Here is a 19,511-nt window from a genome sequence, read left to right as displayed (position 1 = left end):
GTTCAGAGGTGTTAAGGCTGTTAAGCTTCGGAAATGAATTCTTTGAATATTAGCTCATTAGAACACAACTTAAGCATTTTTAGAATGTAGCTTTTATTGTGATACCAAATGTATCATGGTCATTCAAATTAACTGATATTTATCAACAGCAGTCCCAACGAACTAATCACTCCATGAAAATAAAAGCAGGTGAATCACATACTAGATCAAAATAATGATTATTAGATATGTAAATATTGTGTTTAAGGGTATGAAACCTCTTGTTGGTTAGGTGCAAGTGCTCCTTTCAAAGCTTTTGCAATTAAGTCTCTCAATGCTGCTCCTCTGCTAGTATCAGCACACATCCCTTGATCCCATTGAAGCTCATGATTATTATCAGGGTTGAGCCACACTAGCTGAAAAGCCGTTGATGGTAAAAAGGGGGAACTCAATTAACCAATTAAATAACAGCCCCTGAAAAAAATGATTGTACCTCCTCATCCACTGGGAACCTAGGTGGAACAGGCCTGATCCAACAAGGACGTAACCCTTCCAAAGACAAATTTGCTACCAATCCACTTAAGGCTTCATCTCTGTCCCCAGATACAAGTTTAGATTTGGCCCCAGATTGTAAATCCAATCTAATGAGAAAAATAATACATGAAACAATAATGGATCATCATATACAGAACAAGATTTTTTCAAACAAAAAAAGCAACAACAAAAAATCCCAAGACACATACCCTGCTGAATTTGCAATTGCATCACAACCACAAGGAACATCAGGATCTGCCAACAGATTTTTAACTGCAATGTTCTGTAATAGGCAACTGTATGGTTTTGGATGGACTTTCTCGAAATATTGTTTCTGTAACTGCTCTCTTTGTGGAAAATTCTAATATAAAACAGATAAAAAGAGGGTCTATAAGGTGAGAGGAAAAAACTGAAACTCAAGGTAGAAAGTAATTTATTATTATTTCAAAAAATAAAAAAGGGAGGAAAAGGAAAACAAGAGGAGATGGACGGAAAATCGTTTTCCAACAAATTCAATTGAAATTACCCTTCCCCACCCCCTAGTCAACAAGAAAATAAGAAAATATCAACCAGGGTTCTTTAATCTAAAACATTATTACATAGAGAAAGTCTACATCCAAATGGTACATGAATTAAAACTTAACCTCAACAGGAACTCAGCATTGGTATTTTTTTTCATCAGAAAAGGTTGTAATTACAAGGCAAACTTACTTGGGATGAAGGATCAAAATTCTTGATGTAATCCGATGCAGACTGTTCAAGAAACTGCAAGACAAAATTTGACAACAATGTAATCTCTCTCAAGTATGGGAATAACGAAGTAACTATAATCAACTAGACATTAAAAAGCATCCATCCAACTCAACGGAAAACCAAAGGGACCAACAATCACACAGTAAACTTCTAACCAAATCAAATAAATATTCATCCAAAAGACTGTACAAACTAACACATTATGACAAACACATGAATTTATTAGAAGTAAAATTATGACATGTTTGGCATAACCATGCCTCACAAAGTGTCAAAATGAAGAAAAATAAAAAGCAAAGACAGTAAGTCCAAAGTGACTTTCCCTTTGATTAATTCCATTCTCCCCTTATATGCACTTAAATATATATAGAAAGGTTTTTGCAAGTAGATCCCTAAAAAAGTTAAAATCTCCTATTCTTAGTTGTTGATCAAAACTTTTCACACATGAATATGAGTCCATGAGAATGCAACTGATTTCCCAGCTTCTTACAAATGGAACAGGGAGAGGGAGAGAGAGAGAGAGAGAGAGAGAGAGAGAAACCTCTTTACTACTGTTGGAGTTTAGCAATTGGAGAATAAATGCCCTCTCATATTTTTCAGCCCCATCATCACATGCAGCCTGTAATATCCACAGGACACAGACAAAAAAATAAATAAAACAAGATTATATTAAAAAAACAAAAACAGTACTACATGATTGCTGAAGTCATATAAGCATTAGGTGAAAATAAAATGTGATCGAATGGAGAGAAGACGGTCAAATATCATTGACAATGAAAGGATGAAACTAGTAATTTTGTACATTCTTCTTTCTTTTAGTTCTCACGAGGTTGTAAACAACACAATGTGAGACTGTGGTGCCTTAAATTATTAGAACAATACCGGTGACACAAGTTAAGGATTTTTTAGAAGAAAATTAACCTATTATTCCACATTAGCAAAGAAGGAGACTTCTTTGGCTATCAAATATGCATTACTATGATAGAATAGCAGAGCATGCAAAGGCCCAAAGTTTCAGTCCTTCAAAAGAAAGCACAATCAAATAGAAAAGTTAGCATTGACAAAACTAGCTCTAAATCAGACTAGCATGTTTGCCTCCATATACACATAGAAGCATATGGCTTTTGTAACCCAAATAAGCTATATATAAGGACGTACATGGTAAACTCAGCACATAAAAACATATAAAGAGAAAAACATTTGCTGAGTATACTAACATGAAACATGAAAAGGAAAAAGAAAACTGTCTTACATTTACAAGAAAGGAAATAAATGGGTTTGCAGCAGACTTCTGAGAGGAATAGCTTCGATGAAGAATAACAAATGCAACCAATCGTTCTGTAGAAGAGAGCATCACTTTGTCCTGAGATAATTCAAGCTTAGTCAGTAACCGATCCGAACATATTTTTAGGACATCACCACCTTTTGAAGAGATATAATAATTCTTGATCAAATATGAAAATGTAATCTAGGATATAGCCTTGTATTGTGAAAGAACCACGTGCTAAAAAGGGAGCATGTACCTCCAACAGGAGGTAACACAAGATGATAATAGTAATAACCCATCATTTATGCTTAAAAAGACAACCTAGCTTACTGAAAACAATCAATGGTTCGATAAAACAGAAGGACAACTGATGGAAGACTTCTGGAGTTCTATCTGCATTCACTTTTTCAAAAAGTTACCATCACTAGGTGCCAAAACCCAACACTTAGATTAGACTGGAAGATTCCAAGGTGTTTCTAATGGTAAGAAAAATACTACTACAAACTAGAGTAATGAAAGGGCTACTTTCAAGAATTTGGCACCCATGAATCCCTCCTAAATTATTTTCTCTTTGAATCACTCCTAAATCTTAGGATGGAAAAAGGAAATGATTGATCACAATTATTGAACCAGTTAGCCGGAGTAAAATTCACTTGCCAATAAGCAAAACAAACTCGACTACATGGAGCCATGGATCTAAACATGTTATAAAGATTGCCAGGGCAAGAGCATTCTAACACAGATCTAAACTGGTAATAAGGATTACCAAGGACAATAAGCATTCTATCTGATAACCATATGACTCTTGCTTCATTAATCCAATTTTCAAGTTCAGATTCTCTAGTACCGTAATCTAACACTATATTCCTGAATTCCAACCCAAAACCAATACAACTATGCATACAAAATTTACAATAGTTCGGAAGCTTTTCCATTTTAAATGACAAATAAAACTTAAAACATATTAAAAAAAGCTAAACAACAGCTAGAACAAAATTCACAAACGAACCCTAAAAGTCGTAATGAAGCGTACGAGGGAAGTGAAATTCAAATCTGAAAACCCTAAAGCGTACGAGATAGTGAGAGAAATCAAAACGTTAGGGGAAAAAATAAAAACGAGGAGGAGAAGCCTGACCTGCAATAAAAAAGAAAGAGAATAGCAGACATTGAAATGACGGAGCTTGGAATTGCTGAAGAATTCAGTGACTGTTTCTTCGATTGATTTTTGATCAGATGACGATTTCAACAAGTTCACTATGTAACACTGTTCTTCGAAATTCAGCATCTTATTCCCCATTTTTTTTCCCCTGAAATTTTCTAGCGGTATTTAGCAAAAAGAGTAAAGAATCCTTTCCTGAGTGGGTTCCTATTGATGAGAATCCAACGAGTTCAGATATGCTCCTATTTATAATTTTTATATTTAATTAGCTATGAATAAAAACCCTTCAAATAAGAACCGAGGACTAATAGGACTCAGTCGGCTTTGACAGGCCATACCACAGCCTTCTACGTTTTGGGCTCAGTATCCAGTACTGCTTCGAAATGATATTATTTTATTAGATAAATTATATATTTAATCATCTGTTTATTTATGTGATTCCGATTTAATAATTTAACTATTCTTTTAAAAATTATACATAATATTATATTTTTAATTTCGTTTTAATGATCAACCATTAAAAATTTAGTCAACTAAATTGCAGTCGATGCTCATGAACGAATAAAATTTGACGACTCTATAATACCGATAAAATAACCAATGGTGAATTGTAATACAATTGTACCGGATGATACAGTCTTTGGTTAATTTTAATTTTCACTTTAAAAAACATTAAATAATTGTTTAAATATAAATTCATACATTCAAATTTTCCCCAAAATGGATCGGAATTGAAAATAGTGTTCCACTTCCAGCATCCCACCCAGTGTTCCACTCCCTTAAGTGGTAACCCAAACCCCCAAATTTTCCAATTTCCAGTCCGTACCATACAAAGCAAGTTTCCATTTATATTCCACCATTCATACCAAATGACACCGTCAAGTTTCAACAACAACAGTATCTCAATCTTGGTCTCAGATGATGAATCCGATGAGCTCGGCCGAAAGCGAGTCCGAGCCTGGAGGAAACGCAAGAAACACGGTCATCACCGACCCAGGAACGAGTTGAATCAGCGTCTCATCCGTTTGTTCGTCAAATACTGGATGCTCCTCATATTCCTTCCGGCCGCGGTGCTGTTCATTTTCGAGGTAACTAGCATTGGTAGAAAACCCAGATTGGTTGCCGACTCGGAAGTCAATGAAGTGAAAAAACCCAATTTGATGGGGAAATTACAACTTACTAAACTGAAGGAACCGACTCAAAGGAACAAATCCAGCAGCAATTTGAACCGGCTCGATCCAATCACTCACGTTGTCGGTGGTGTTAGAGAACGTAAGTAGTGTATCACATGAATCTCTCTTTTCACAATCTTTGGGGAAATAGAAGCTAGGAAATTCTTATAACTATTGGCCAAAACTATTGTCAAATAGGAAATAATTAGAAATACATGAATAAATGACAGTGTTTGTGCAATCTACCAGCTTGCTTGAAGCTCTTACCAGCCGAGGACCTTGAGCATCTGGATATTCCGGACGATGAAGAATCTACTAGTGCTATTCCTGTCAAAAAATTGGGGTATATCTCAGACCGTGAAACGTCTTATGGTGGGTGGAACTCTACTTTCTCTTGGCAGCGTACAAATGGCGGTCGGTTTAATTTGTTCACCGGAAACCAAACCTTTGATGAGAGAGAGAGAAGTTTTAAGGTTTTGAACCTTAATAAAAGGCAACGATGAATTTTTATTGTTACATTTTTTCTGGTATTGTGGATTATGCTTATGCGTGGAATTTGTTTGTCTAGGTTAGTGAAACTGTTGTTCTACATTGTGGTTTTTTTAGTCAAATTGGTGGCTTTGAAATATCAGATAGTGACAATAGCTATATGCAAACTTGCAAAATTGTGGTTTCTACTTGTGCTTTTGGAGGTGGAGATGATCTTTATCAGCCTATAGGAATGTCAGAGGCATCTCTTAAAAAGGTGATTATATATGATGCGAAAGCTTTTTTTTTTTTTATAGAAGTTAGGCCTCATTTAAACCCCCTTCATATCCTTCATGTTATATCAGTAACATGAAGGACATAGGAAGGAGGACAAGAGCACCTCTGAATTTTATTACCCTGAAACATAACATACAACCAATTCCTAGTCATAGACAGCTTGACATAAAACTTAAAAACATAAAACGACCTGCAGCAGTGACCAGAACCTAAAAAACTGGGCAAACACAAGAATCACAGGGCAATAATATTGGTGAGGATGGACTGATTGGAATTCTCCCTTATTTATTGGAATTCTCATTTTGTTTTCCCCCTTATTTATTGGAATTCTCATTTTGTTGTTTCAGGTTTGCTATGTTGCATTTTGGGATGAAATTACACTTGCAGCGCAGGAATCACAGGGCAATAAGATTGGTGAGGATGGACTGATTGGAAAATGGCGTATTGTGATTGTACGGAATCTGCCTTTTGTAGACCAGAGATTGAATGGTAAAATTCCTAAGGTATGGCGGTTACAATGTATAGATGAACCTGCAAAATTGTTGATGATATTCACTTTTTGATTTCTGAACAATGAACATTGTCTTTCATGTTGCTACTGCTTGCTATCAACTTTTTCTGCATTTCTTGGCTTGTTTAAACTCTTCTTCATATTCTCCCACAGTGTCTTTTCTTGCATTTGCATTGCTCATCTTTTATCATTTGTAGGCAACTTTAGATCTATCCATTATTAAGTCAGTACTTCAAAATTGATTTTGACGTCGAAGTTTCATGATGGTCTTATAGAACGTATAATCATGTAATATGTTGATTAATGACATTTTCTTCCTTACTAGCTTTGATGCTTATGCATATGTCTCTCAATATATATGCTAATAGTCTTCCTGAAGAATGATTTAATGTGTTTGGGGCTAACAGATGTTGCCGCATCGACTCTTTCCTCATGCAAAGTACTCTATTTGGGTAGACTCGAAATCCCAATTCAGGAGGGATCCTCTAGGTGTAGTGGAAGCTCTTCTTTGGCGTAGGAATTCAGTTCTTGCAATTTCGGAGCATGGAGCTCGTAGTAGTGTCTATGACGAGGCAAAGGCTGTCATCCGAAAACACAAAGCTACACCAGAAGAAGTTGAGGTTCAAGTGACTCAGTATCACAAGGATGGACTTCCCGAGGACAAGAGATTTAATGGGAAGAAAGGTATTCTTCTGTCTTTTCTTTTGTGGATATTAAAGAAGTAAGCTTTACTATATTAAAGGCCAATGGGAATGATGATCCACCATAAGCAGTACATTTTACATCATTTCTTGCCTGATATCTGGTTTACTTTGTCTGACTTAAGCTGCTCCTGGTGTTGAGGATGCAAATATGTTATGCAAGACCTAGAAGGCAGTGAAAAGGTTTACTTTGTCTGACTTAAGTTGCTCCTGGTGTTGAGGATGCAAATATGTTATGCAAGACCTAGAAGGCAGTGAAAAACCGTTTGTTGTCATCTGTTTAAAAGATTTTATTGCCTTGACCTATTAACCCTGCTCATGACCAGTGTTTAATAAATTTGGGTCTTGCATTTCATGTCAACCATTTCCATATGATAAGACCTCTAAAATGTCAGAAGCCAGTAATTGAAAAGAGTCCACCGGACCATTTGATTTGATTCATATGCAGTGGGGGGGGGGGGGAAATTGCTGAAAGAAGGGGGCAAATTGCTTGGATCTTTGAGATAACTGGAATTTACCTGTTAACGTAGTTTTGGTGCAAAATTTTGATTTGCTCTTTGATCGTTTTGTGTAGCTCTCAATGAAGCCTCTGTCATTGTGAGGAAGCATACACCTTTGACTAATATGTTCATGTGCCTCTGGTTTAATGAGGTGGTTCGATTCACTTCAAGGGATCAATTAAGCTTTCCATATGTTCTTTGGCGGTTGAAAGTACTAAAGAACATCAATATGTTCCCGGTCTGCACACGCAAAGATCTTGTTAATAGCATGGGCCATATACGCAAGGCTAAGCCTTTGACAAATTAATCTTATTGTTCCAGTACCGCTTCAACTTCTTGATTATCACTTAACAGATGCTGGGGGAAAATAGGCTGTATTTCAACTTTTGATTGCTTTATTATCTCCTTGCATGTTTTGTAGGTGTCTTCAGCCATCTGAGCCTACCTCCTTATCTATTCCTCGTTTGTGTCTTCAATTTGTTTATTATTTTACTCCGAAAAGATTCATTATTCTTTTGGTTAGAAGAAATTGCTATATACTGAAATTTTGTATCTGTGTACGTAGAGGTCTGATTGTAAGACGGATAAAGTAAAGCTTACATTTGTTCTTACCTTCATGTACTCTAGTGTTGTAGTTTCTTGATAACAATTGGAATTTTCTTCTCTCAACTGATCATATTCACAAGTTATTCCCCACACTTGCTTACAGGAATTCTACAAGATTTGATCAGAATCACTTTATAAAGAAGACTCATTTGCTAATACACACTACGACACATTTGCATAATTTACACTTGGAAAGAGAAGTTTTTGAATGACAGTTATTTACAAGATTCAAAACCAATTGACTTAGAATCACAAACAAGTTACTGTTTATCTGCATATAATTGATTTAAACGAGTATATGATGAACTCACAGAATGACAACAGTGGTAAAAAGGAAATGTTGTTCTCCGTTAATGATTCAGGTCTGAGCAGCAGTTACATTTGTAGAGTGTGTGTTGTCAATAGACTAAGAAAATTCTGAACATATAATTACCCCAGACAATCAAAGAAAAAAAAAATTGAGTAACAAAGCAGCCTTTGTCGACTGCAGATGATCTATTGCAATGATTTGCAGCAGCTCTATTTTTATTGGTCCTTGCTGGATCAATACTTTTCCTTCCAATGGCTGCTATCTTCTGCCACTTTCTTGTTGTTCCATGTAAAATTTTAACGTTTATTTTATTGTGCGAACACTATACTAGATGTTATCTTCTAATAAATCTCAACAGCCATCTCAGCATGATTCAAGAAATGCCTCCCCCGAACAAGCTCTACAACTCATAACATGATTCTTTTAATTAGTGAACTCATAATTTAGTGAACTCATAATATATCTTGATTCCTGAGATAATACTTATACTATACAATGGACTACGCACGACTGGTTTTAAAATTGCTTCTACACACGGGGGCTAATTTTATAATGTAATTATTGTTTAATCATTTTCAATAGCATGTACCTGACTGAACTCGTGTATGCAATTAACATGGTTGAGTTTTTTAATAATGTCCTGAATTTCTTGTCAAGCTGGAGGCAGGCAAGATATATGAGGTCAACTTCGACATATTTTTGCCAACTTATATGAACTGGCTGGAGTTTAATGATCAATGCAGGTTGGTTGGTTGTCCCTTTTTCCCATATGTATGGGGTAAGGGGAGGTAAGATAGTAGGCTACCCCCAACACCAGGTTGAGAGCAGCTTCCGTAAGAGACCTCCGAATTATGAAATGCCCTCCGTGGGACTCGATCCCACGACCTCAAGGTAAAACTAACTGTAAATCTGTAGTGTTAGTAATAATGTGAAAGCTAGAAGTAAAAAAGAAAATTGGCTTAAGATGCATAGATAGCCATTCTTGAAAGCTAAAAAAAGAGACAATTTGTTGAAAGAAGACTATATTCTTTTTTGTTTAACAATTGTATACGTTTAACTTATACTTTTATGTACAATTAGAGAATGCATAAGATTTCAACAGTTGAGGATGTTGAGAACCGTTAGGTATGGCTCATATACCAGTTGGAGGACAGATGCTAGAGTGAACGTAGCGATCAACATCTGTCCATTGGGGAAGTTTAGTTATTGTTTGTGGGCTACGATTAAGTGGGTTGGGGTGCGGGGGCAAGGCCCCATGGTACAGTACGGGATATTTTTATAATTATACTGAGGTTACTCTTATATATTGTAATTGTAACCTAATTTTGGATTATTACGAATAATAAAGAGAATAGACGCTCATCGTTCCCGAGGACGTAGGCACATTGCCGAACCTCATTAAATCTTGTGTTCTTTATTTGCTTTACTGCTTGTTGATTTCCTGAGTTAATTAGCCCGTTTTTACAACAAGAGCGGTGACTCTAGCTTTGATCAACCTCCTAAACAAGCTTTCAAGACCATCATCGAGATACTGGATGCACATCTCTGAGTTTTGTAGGTCATTCTGCACATTCTCAACATGTTTCATGTTTCCAGATTTAATCAAGGATCGCAACATAGCTTCAGCGTTTGCAATTTCATTTGTTTTTGGTTCTTCTTCTTCGCACATTACTCTTTTCTGGTGCTTTATCTTTGAAACTAATGACCATCGGCTCGATTTCGAATCTGTTTCTGGCCCTGAGATGAAGAACAACAAAGGATTCTTGCACGCTGGCAGTTGCTGATTCTAATAGTTTTGAAGGTGTTAATCATGGCTCCGCACTCACTGTCTTTGTTGAAGGAATAACTGCTAAGTTTATTTTCCATTCGTGTCAAGTTCTTTAAGGCCTTGTAGATTGCCTTTCTTACTGCCTTCCTAGAGCTTAAGTATTTCCTAACCTCATTAGCAAGCCCTTCGACTCCTCGTCTTCGAAGCAAAATAGATTGAAGTTCTTGTGTACATTCCTTGGTTTGCGACATGGCATCTTTAGCGGTTCCGCATACATCAAGGAGCATGAGAGATCCATCCAAAAGTTGTTCAACCCATTTCCTTTTCTGCTCTTGAGCTAGAGCTTGTTGAGAGAGAGACAACTGAAGCAACATATCAACAGAGTCGTACAAATCTTGAAGATAGTTGAGTTGATGTCCTATTGATGATGATGTAGTGGCCGACTGAGACGCCCTCAATCAGAGTAGATTTTCTTCTATTTGTGAAGTGATGGGATGTTGCCTTGAAGGCAAACTGTTTGAGCGAGCATGGAAAGAAGGTTGGACATTCAAAGTAGAGGAAGCCATTTCTTTTTCTTTTTCTTAGAGAAGAAAGAAGGCCTTTCAATTGTGTTGCAACTCAGTCTAGCTATTTGTTGTCTTCCCATTACCATCTGCTGAATATGTATAAGTCACAGGCTGTGGGGGAGACAAGAGGAATCTCATCCTGTTTAAATATCAACTACAAATAACATGGACTTGATTTGGATGTACAAAATTATCACGAAAATGTTCGTCTTTTGTCTCCTCTCCACATCAAAATACCCTTGTCTTCAATAACATGATACCAATACAATAATAACACACACAATGGTGCTAAGACAGTATACAGGTAATGGCCATTTTCTCGTTTCTGTTCACCCCTTTATATTAATAGACAATTCCTTTCAACTTGTCTCCAGGTTATAGTGTTATTGTTGAATTTGTTCTGCAAAAGGGAGGCAAGATCCGCATGCTGGACTTGTATAATATAATGTATAGCAGGAAAGGTGTACTTGTCTGCATTTGTTTAAAGATGGGAAGAAGATGGAACATTTATTAATGTTTCAAATGTTCCAACTGAAATACAGCTAAAACAATTTTTTATAATGCAACATGTTTATGATCTGATCTGATCTAAACCAACAGTGTGAATGATATTGAAAGTGGGTGGAAATGCAAATAAATGCTTGGAGATTATTGTAGTATCAAAATTTTATTCATTTGATTATATGTGCATTTCATTTATGTACAAGATTGATGTTGACATAATTTTCTAAGGCTTGAGTATGTTGAGAATATAGACCCTAGTTTTGATCGTACACATCTGAAGCAGCAGTCAACTCCGCTGACTTTGCATCTCAACATTGATGACGTTCTCAGATTTGCTCATTTTTGGACTCAAGAGTGATCTTAAAGCAGAATCGATCTTTTTTAATTCGTTAATGTCTCTTTTCCCGGCTTGCTCGCACAATATTTGTTTGTGGTTCAATAGTTCAGACACTAATAACCAGAGGGTAGACTTTCATTGTTGCCTTGGCCCTGAGATGAGGGTCAAAAAAGTACTCAAACATGGAAGAAGCAACTGCTTCAAGCTCCCTTAGCAAGCTAACGACTAATCATTGCCTTGGTGTCATGATAATCCGTAGACGAAAAATCACGTTTCGTTTCCAGACCCTTATCTACAGATTAGATAACAAATTTTTTAACGGTCTCAATATAATGAGAAACAAGAAATAGAAGCAAAACTTTATGAAGTATATTTCAATTTGACATAAGAATATTACAATTGTGTTGCATTTAATGTACAGAATGAAGTCCCATGATATTTGAGACTAGATTAGTGGTTGAGTGTGTTGAGAATATTGACTCTGACTTTGATCATGCGCCTAAACAGACCCTCAACCCCTTCTTCAAAGTCTTGTATACAAGTCTCGGATAATTTTAGCTCATTCTGAACTTTCTCAATTTGCATCATGTCAGATTTGCTTGTTGCAAGGGATAGCAATGAAGTGTCAGCGATTTCCATTTCATTCATCTGCTCTTCTCCTTCACCGGTGACTCCTTTTGTGTGCAATAGCTTTGAAACCAGCAACCACCGATGCATGTGTGATTCTTTCTCAGGCCCGAAAGTAAAGGCCGGCAAGGATTGTAGCACATTAAGAGTGACTGCTTGCACCTCCCTCGATAGGCTAACTATGGAACCAGTCCCGTTCGAGACAGCACTTTCCTTATTGTACTTATGCTTCAAATTCTTTAGGGCCTTCAAGATTTCCTTTTTAGCTGCCTTCTTGGAGGTCAAGTATTTTCTGACCTCATTAGCAAAGCCTTTTGTAGCACTTCTCTTTCTGCGCGAGACAGATTGAAGTTCTATTGTGCATTCCTTTACTTGCAACAAGGCATCCTTGGCTGCGGCTCATAAATCTAAAGCCTGAGAGATCCATTCAACAGTCATCAACACATTCCCTCTGCTGCTCTTGGGATAAGATCTGTTGAGTGAAGGGAAGTTGAAGCAGTTTCTCAATGCAATCATGTAAGTCTTGAAGTAGATGCAGACTCAGGCGATGCCGATCTACTCAAATGCTCATCAACATCTGAAGTTAAAGGGTGTGATTGAGAGGGAAAGCTATTAGAACGAGTGTGGTGACTGGTTTGGATGTTTGAAGGAACAATAGCCATCATCTCTTCTGGAAAGAAAACTCGGAAATTGTTATCTCGATTAGATCTTGAAATTTGCCTTCTATTCTATGAAGCAGGAGACATGAAGAATCTCACCCTTTCAAGTTGCAGTCGTGTCGTAACATGGACCTCACACTTACCTCAACAACTATCTCAGCATACTTCAAGCAATGTTTCCCTCCTAACAAGCTCTACAACTCATTACATGAAACTAATTTATGTGGCTAATATTAGTTTAATCACTTTCATTATGATGTACATGTACATGTGCATGCATTTTATGTGTTTCTTTGTGCACGTTGATTACCATCCAAGTTGCAGGTGCACGAGAGGTGTTGACAAATTGACATCGTTTCAACTAAATAACAAAAGGAAAATTGAATCATTTGCACGTGTGTTTATTCATATAGTTTTAAACAACAAAACAAGGGGTAGGGCAAGATCCACTCTCTTATCCTTTGCTCCATTTTCCCCTAACAAAACAGAAGAAAATATCGTGATTGACAGACTATGAAACAATCATATTTTATTTGCTTACAGCGTGTGAATTTGTATCTATCATGTGATACTCAAAGCGTTACAATATCTTCAATGGGACAGCAGGAATCTGGACAGCTCATGTATCCATTGAAAAATCTCAAAAATCTTGAATCCTTGTTTAGCAAATGTAATAATGGAGGCTCTATAATTTAGCTTGTAAGTTAAAATGGGTAGCATTTGGTAAAACTAACTCTTAATCTGCAGTGCTAGTAATAATGTGAATGTTAGCAGCAAAAAAAAAGAAGAATAGCTTAAGGTGCATCGATAACCATTCTTGAAAGCTAAGAAATAGAGAGAATATGTGGAAATAAGACTGTATAATTTTTTTTGGTTCTAAAAATTGTGTACTTGTAAATTGTACTTTTATGTACAATTAGAATGCTTAAGATTTCAATAGTGGAGGATGTTGAGAACATTGACTCTAGCTTTGATCAACCTCCTGAAGAAGCTTTCAAGGCCTTCATCGAGATCTAGGATGCACATCTCTGAGTTTTGGAGCTCATTTTGCACATTCTCAACATTCTTCATGTTTCCTGATTTAATCAAGGAACACAATGTAGCTTCGGCTTTTGCGATTTCATTTATTCTTTGTTCTTCCTCGCACACTACTTTTTTCTGGTGCATTAATTTTGAAACTATGGACCATCGGCTCGATTTCGAATCAGCCTCTGGCCCTGAAATAATGGACAACAAGGATTCTAACACGCTGATTGTTACTGCTTCTACTTGTTTTAAGGTGCTGATAACGGCTATGGTCTCATCATCATTGCTGAAGGAAGAGCTGCTAGGTTTGTTCTGCATATGCTTCAAGTTCTTTAAGGCCTGGCAGATTGCCTTTCTTGCTGCTTTCCTAGAGGTTAAGTGTTTCCTAACCTCATTAGCAAACCCTTCGACACCCCGTCTTCGGCGCAAAATCGATTGAAGTTCTTGTGTGCATTCCTTTGTTTGCGACAAAGCATCTTTAGCGGTTCCGCATACATCTAGGAGCACCAAAGATCCATCCAAAAGTTTTTCGACCAATTTCCTTTGCTGCTCTTGAGCTAGAGCTTGTTGAGCAAGGGGTAATTGAAGCAACATATCAACAGAGTCATACAAATCTTGAAGACAGTTGAGTTGATGTACTATCGATGATGATGAGGAGGAGACCGACTGAGACGCCCTCAGTCGGTTCAGATTTTCATCAATTTGTGAAGTGATGGGTGCTGCCTTGAAGGCAAGCTGTTAGAACGAGCATGGAAAGAAGGTTGGACGTTCAAAGGAGAGGTAGCCATTTGCTTTGCTTTAGAAAAGAAAGAAGTCCTTTCAATTGTTTTTCAACTCACTCTAGCTTTTTGCTGTCTTCCCATTACCATTTGCTTAACAAATATATATATATATATATCACAGGTTGAGGGGAGACAGGAGGAACTTCATCCTGTTTAAATATCAATTACAAGTAACATGGACTTGATTTAGATCTACTCGATTATCGCAAAAATGTTTGTGTTTGGTCTGCTCTCCACCATCAAAACAACTCATTACCCTTATCTTAATAACAAAAATCTTTTGTTAATACACTATGATACATTTGAATAATTTACACTTACAAAGAGAAGTTTTTGTATAGCATAATCATATACACGATTCAGAGCCAACTGAATTATAACCCACAAACAATTGACTGTTGATCTGCATGCACTTGATTCAAATGAGTATCCGATGATGCGCAATGATAGGCTGTAATGGAATTGAGCACTGCTCTCTCCATATCCCGAGCCAATCCTCACAAGGGAGATAATGTAACTCATGAGCACCGAATAACATGAAAATGTTATAGGCCCATTACTTAGCAATCCAAACTGCTCTTCAGACATCTTGAAGAGTTCACTAAAAATGCAGTTACCGAGAAACGCCAACGGGATCACGAATCATCGTTTATCCGTTGTGTAGATAACAAAGCAGCCTTTATCAACTACTGATGGCTTATTACAATGTTCTGCATATGCTTCAAGTTCTTTAAGGCCTGGCAGATTGCCTTTCTTGCTGCTTTCCTAGAGGTTAAGTATTTCCTAACCTCATTAGCAAACCCTTCGACACCCCGTCTTCGGCGCAAAATCGATTGAAGTTCTTGTGTGCATTCCTTTGTTTGCGACAAGGCATCTTTAGCGGTTCCGCATACATCTAGGAGCACCAAAGATCCATCCAAAAGTTTTTCGACCAATTTCCTTTGCTGCTCTTGAGCTAGAGCTTGTTGAGCAAGGGGCAATTGAAGCAACATATCAACAGAGTCATACAAATCTTGAAGACAGTTGAGTTGATGTCCTATCGATGATGATGAGGAGGAGGCCGACTGAGACGCCCTCAGTCGGTTCAGATTTTCATCAATTTGTGAAGTGATGGGGTGCTGCCTTGAAGGCAAGCTGTTAGAACGAGCATGGAAAGAAGGTTGGACGTTCAAAGGAGAGGTAGCCATTTGCTTTGCTTTAGAAAAGAAAGAAGTCCTTTCAATTGTTTTTCAACTCACTCTAGCTTTTTGCTGTCTTCCCATTACCATTTGCTTAACAAATATATATATATATATATCACAGGTTGAGGGGAGACAGGAGGAACTTCATCCTGTTTAAATATCAATTACAAGTAACATGGACTTGATTTAGATCTACTCGATTATCGCAAAAATGTTTGTGTTTGGTCTGCTCTCCACCATCAAAACAACTCATTACCCTTATCTTAAATAACAAAAATCTTTTGTTAATACACTACGATACATTTGAATAATTTACACTTACAAAGAGAAGTTGTTTTTGTATAGCATAATCATATACACGATTCAGAGCCAACTGAATTATAACCCACAAGCAGTTGACTGTTGATCTGCATGCACTTGATTCAAATGAGTATCCGATGATGCGCAATGATAGGCTGTAATGGAATTGAGCACTGCTCTCTCCATATCCCGAGCCAATCCTCACAAGGGAGATAATGTAACTCATGAGCACCGAATAACATGAAAATGTTATAGGCCCATTACTTAGCAATCCAAACTGCTCTTCAGACATCTTGAAGAGTTCACTAAAAATGCAGTTACCGAGAAACGCCAACGAGATCACGAATCATCGTTTATCCGTTGTGTAGATAACAAAGCAGCCTTTATCAACTACTGATGGCTTATTACAATGATCTGCAGCAGCTCTATTTTTATTACTCCTCCTGCTGCAATTCTTTTACTTCCAATGGCTGCTATCCTCTGCCACTTGCTCGTCATTCCGATAAGCTTCTTTAAGGTAATCATGCTGGCTTCCATGCTTGTTGAGGATGAAAATCTTAACAGAAAAGAAAACAAAAAACGAGTCGATTCGTATATGATTTCTAGTACGAATGAGGGGAAAGACATTACTCTGCAATTTATACAGGAGGAACAATAACTCCATGCTATGCCGCCCTTCTGCTGGTAATTTCAAAGTTGAAGCATGTAGTTTCGAGTACTGGAATCTACATTTACAACTTGGTTCGATATTGTTTTGATGTTATTTGACAACAACAGGGAATTCCAAGAGTGAAATTTGGAAGATAATGAAATTTCTCATGTCCTTATTAGTATGGAATTCATGCCTTGATGCTGTTACTTGACAAGAAAAAAAACTAAACCATATATTCAACAAACTTGACGAAACCACATGGTGTACTAAACTTTGTCTTGTGCACTAAAGCCAGTGGATAAAATATGTAAACAAGAAACTTTCAGATGACTACAATGAGAAGTTGTCCTAGATTTGGAACTTCAATGTTAATGTGATACTGTTATTAGTTAGATACTGGACGACGAAAGTACACGTGGAACCAAAAAGAAAAGAAACAAAACAATTGCATTGAAAGGATCTCTCTGCTTTTACCAGTTTGGTCCGTCCCTATCCGAATTGACTACAGTGTGGATATATAGGGACTTGCCAAGCCATGGTTGATAGACTGCAATCCTTCAATTCAACTGTTTCTTTGTGGAAAACATCAGGTTATTAATATTCTTTCTTTAACAATTGTAAGAAGATGACCAACAAAATGATCGCAGGTGAAAATCCTTTCTAGAAAAAGAAGAGACAAAATCCCAAAGACGATGAAATATTTAAACTCGACCAAAAAAAATAATAATTCTTCACCTTAACGAATAAATTTTTCACGAAACTCTTGAAAGGTGTTGTTCAACAATGATTGCCAATGGAATTGAAGCCTGGTACAATCTTGGATTTAGTCTTCCAGTGTCAACTTTGTTCACGATTGTATTACTCAAATCAATATCATGCCAACACGATTCTATCTTCTTTTTGTTATTAATCCATGTGATGAATTGCAGTCATGAACTTCACAGCTATCTCAGCATGGTTCAAGCAATGTCTCCCTCTTAATCATACCTACAACTCATAGCTTGATTCTTTTAATTAATGAACTCATAATATATCATGATGTTTTAGATGATACTATACTCTATAATGAACTATGCACGGGTGGTTTTAAAATTTCTTCCACAGACAGTGGCTAGTTTTATAATGTACAGTTTCAATTATTTGGAAACAAGGGGTCCGCATCTGAAACTACTTTATGTTGTTTAATCATTTTCATTTGCTCGTACATGAACATGTGTATGCAATTAACGATGTTGAGTTTGACTTGTTAATAATGTCCTGAATTTCTTGTCATGCAGGAGGCAAGCAAGATATGCGACCTCAACTTCTATATATTTTGCCAACTTCCAAAAAAAAGTGACCGGATTTTAATTATTATCAATGCAGGATAATTAAGCTGTAAGCATTGTTTGATAGAACCGAAATTAAATAATTCAAGTTATGTCATGTCAAATTATCAATAATAAAAATTATGAAAAAGCGGGTGAGATTTGTACCTACCATGTGACAATCAAATATCTTCAATGGGACAACAGGAATCTGGACAGCTCAGGTATTCATCGAAAAACTACCTTGAATCCTTGTTTAACAAATGTAATAATGAAGACTCAATAATCAAGCTTTTTAAGTTAAGGTGCATGTAAATCGGAAGTGTTAGTAATAATGTGAATGTTAGCAGTAAAAAAAATTAGCTTAAGTTGCATCGATAACCATTCTTGAAAGCTAATAAAAAAGAGAGAATATGTATTCTAAAAATTGTGTACATGTAAATTGTACTTCTATGTTCAATTAGAATGCATAAGATTTCAACAGTTGAGGATGTTGATAACAGTGACCCTAGCTTTGATCAACCTCCTGAAGAAGCTTTCAAGGCCTTCATCAAGATCTTGGATGCACATCTCTGAGTTTTGGAGCTCATTTTGCACATTCTCAACATGCTTCATGTTTCCCGACTTAATCAAAGATCGCAATGTAGATTCGGCTTTCGCAATTTCATTTGGTTTTTGTTCTTCCTTGCACGCTACTCTTTTCTGGTGCATGCACTTTGAAACTAGTGACCATCGGCTCGATTTCGATTCGGCCTCTGGCCCAGAAATAAAGGACAACATGGACTCTAGCACGCTGATGGTTACTGTTTTTACTTGTTTTAAGTTGTTAATCACGGCTATGGTCTCGTCATCGTAGCTAAAGGAAGAGCTGCTAAGTTTGTTCTCCATATGCTTCAAGTTCTTCAAGGCCTTGCAGATGGCCTTTCACACTGCCTTCCTAGAGGTTAAGTATTTCCTAACCTCATTAACAATCCCTTCGACACCCTTGCAGATGGCCTTTCTCACTGCCTTCCTAGAGGTTAAGTATTTCCTAACCTCATTAGCAATCCCTTCGACACCCCGTTTTCGGCCAAAATCGATCTAAGTTCTTGTGTGCATTCCTTTGTTTGCAACTAGGCATCTTTAGCTGTTCCGCATACATCAAGGAGCATGAGAGATCCATCCAAAAGTTGTTCAACCCATTTCCTTTGCTGCTCTTGAGCTAGAAATTGTTGAGAGGGGCAATTGAAGCAACATATCAACAGAGTCATACAAATCTTGAAGATAGTTGAGTTGATGTCCTATCGATGATGTAGTGGCTGACTGATCAGACGCCCTTAGTTGGTTCAGATCTTCATCGATTTGTGAAGCGATGGAATGTTGCCTTGAAGGCAAGCTGTTAGAGCGAGCATGGAAAGAAGGGTGGACATTCAAAGTAGAGGTAGCCGTTTCCTTCGCTATTTTCTGTCTTCTCACTATCATCTGCTGAATATATATATATATCACAAGGTTGAGGGGGAGACAAGAGGAATCTCATACTGTTTAAATACCAAATACAAGTAAGGT

The 19,511-nt window shown here is 37.0% G+C and overlaps 2 protein-coding genes across 3 annotated transcripts in view; one reads left to right on the top strand and one right to left on the bottom strand.

The window, feature by feature from the left end:
* LOC120179100 (CCR4-NOT transcription complex subunit 11-like) overlaps positions 1-3,925 on the bottom strand; it is a 29,799-nt gene extending 25,874 nt beyond the window's left edge. For both annotated transcript variants that reach the window (XR_005521579.1, XM_039184808.1), the window contains exons 1-7: positions 3,669-3,925; positions 2,519-2,629; positions 1,808-1,885; positions 1,225-1,278; positions 723-874; positions 473-620; positions 258-395 (exon numbers count right to left, since the gene is read on the bottom strand). Coding sequence is in view for 1 of the 2 variants with exons in the window: in XM_039184808.1 (XP_039040739.1) it covers positions 258-395; positions 473-620; positions 723-874; positions 1,225-1,278; positions 1,808-1,885; positions 2,519-2,629; positions 3,669-3,830 (843 nt within the window). In the remaining variant the exon portion in view is untranslated. The remainder of the gene's footprint in view (positions 1-257; positions 396-472; positions 621-722; positions 875-1,224; positions 1,279-1,807; positions 1,886-2,518; positions 2,630-3,668) is intronic.
* Positions 3,926-4,437: 512 nt separating this feature from the next.
* Positions 4,438-7,958, top strand: LOC120179083. Its single transcript, XM_039184791.1, has 6 exons — positions 4,438-4,964; positions 5,114-5,337; positions 5,433-5,609; positions 5,977-6,132; positions 6,548-6,824; positions 7,416-7,958. Exons 1-6 carry the CDS (start codon positions 4,562-4,564, stop codon positions 7,646-7,648), a joined length of 1,470 nt encoding a protein of 489 aa, XP_039040722.1. The 5' UTR covers positions 4,438-4,561; the 3' UTR covers positions 7,649-7,958.
* The last annotated feature ends 11,553 nt before the right edge of the window (positions 7,959-19,511 follow it).

This window comes from Hibiscus syriacus, unplaced genomic scaffold, assembly GCF_006381635.1.
Source record: "Hibiscus syriacus cultivar Baekdansim isolate YM2019G1 unplaced genomic scaffold, ASM638163v2 tig00112400_pilon, whole genome shotgun sequence".
Taxonomy (NCBI): domain Eukaryota; kingdom Viridiplantae; phylum Streptophyta; class Magnoliopsida; order Malvales; family Malvaceae; genus Hibiscus; species Hibiscus syriacus.
Note: the sequence above shows the minus strand (reverse complement) of the source record. Positions and strands in the feature narration are given on the sequence as shown.

Excerpts from the sequence above, each read along its gene's own strand:
- LOC120179083 (XM_039184791.1), top strand. The coding sequence starts at position 4,562 with ATGACACCGTCAAGTTTCAACAACAACAGTATCTCAATCTTGGTCTCA. Across the intron at positions 4,965-5,113 it reads TGTCGGTGGTGTTAGAGAAC|CTTGCTTGAAGCTCTTACCA; the intron begins GTAAGTAGTGTA and ends GCAATCTACCAG. Across the intron at positions 6,825-7,415 it reads GAGATTTAATGGGAAGAAAG|CTCTCAATGAAGCCTCTGTC; the intron begins GTATTCTTCTGT and ends CGTTTTGTGTAG.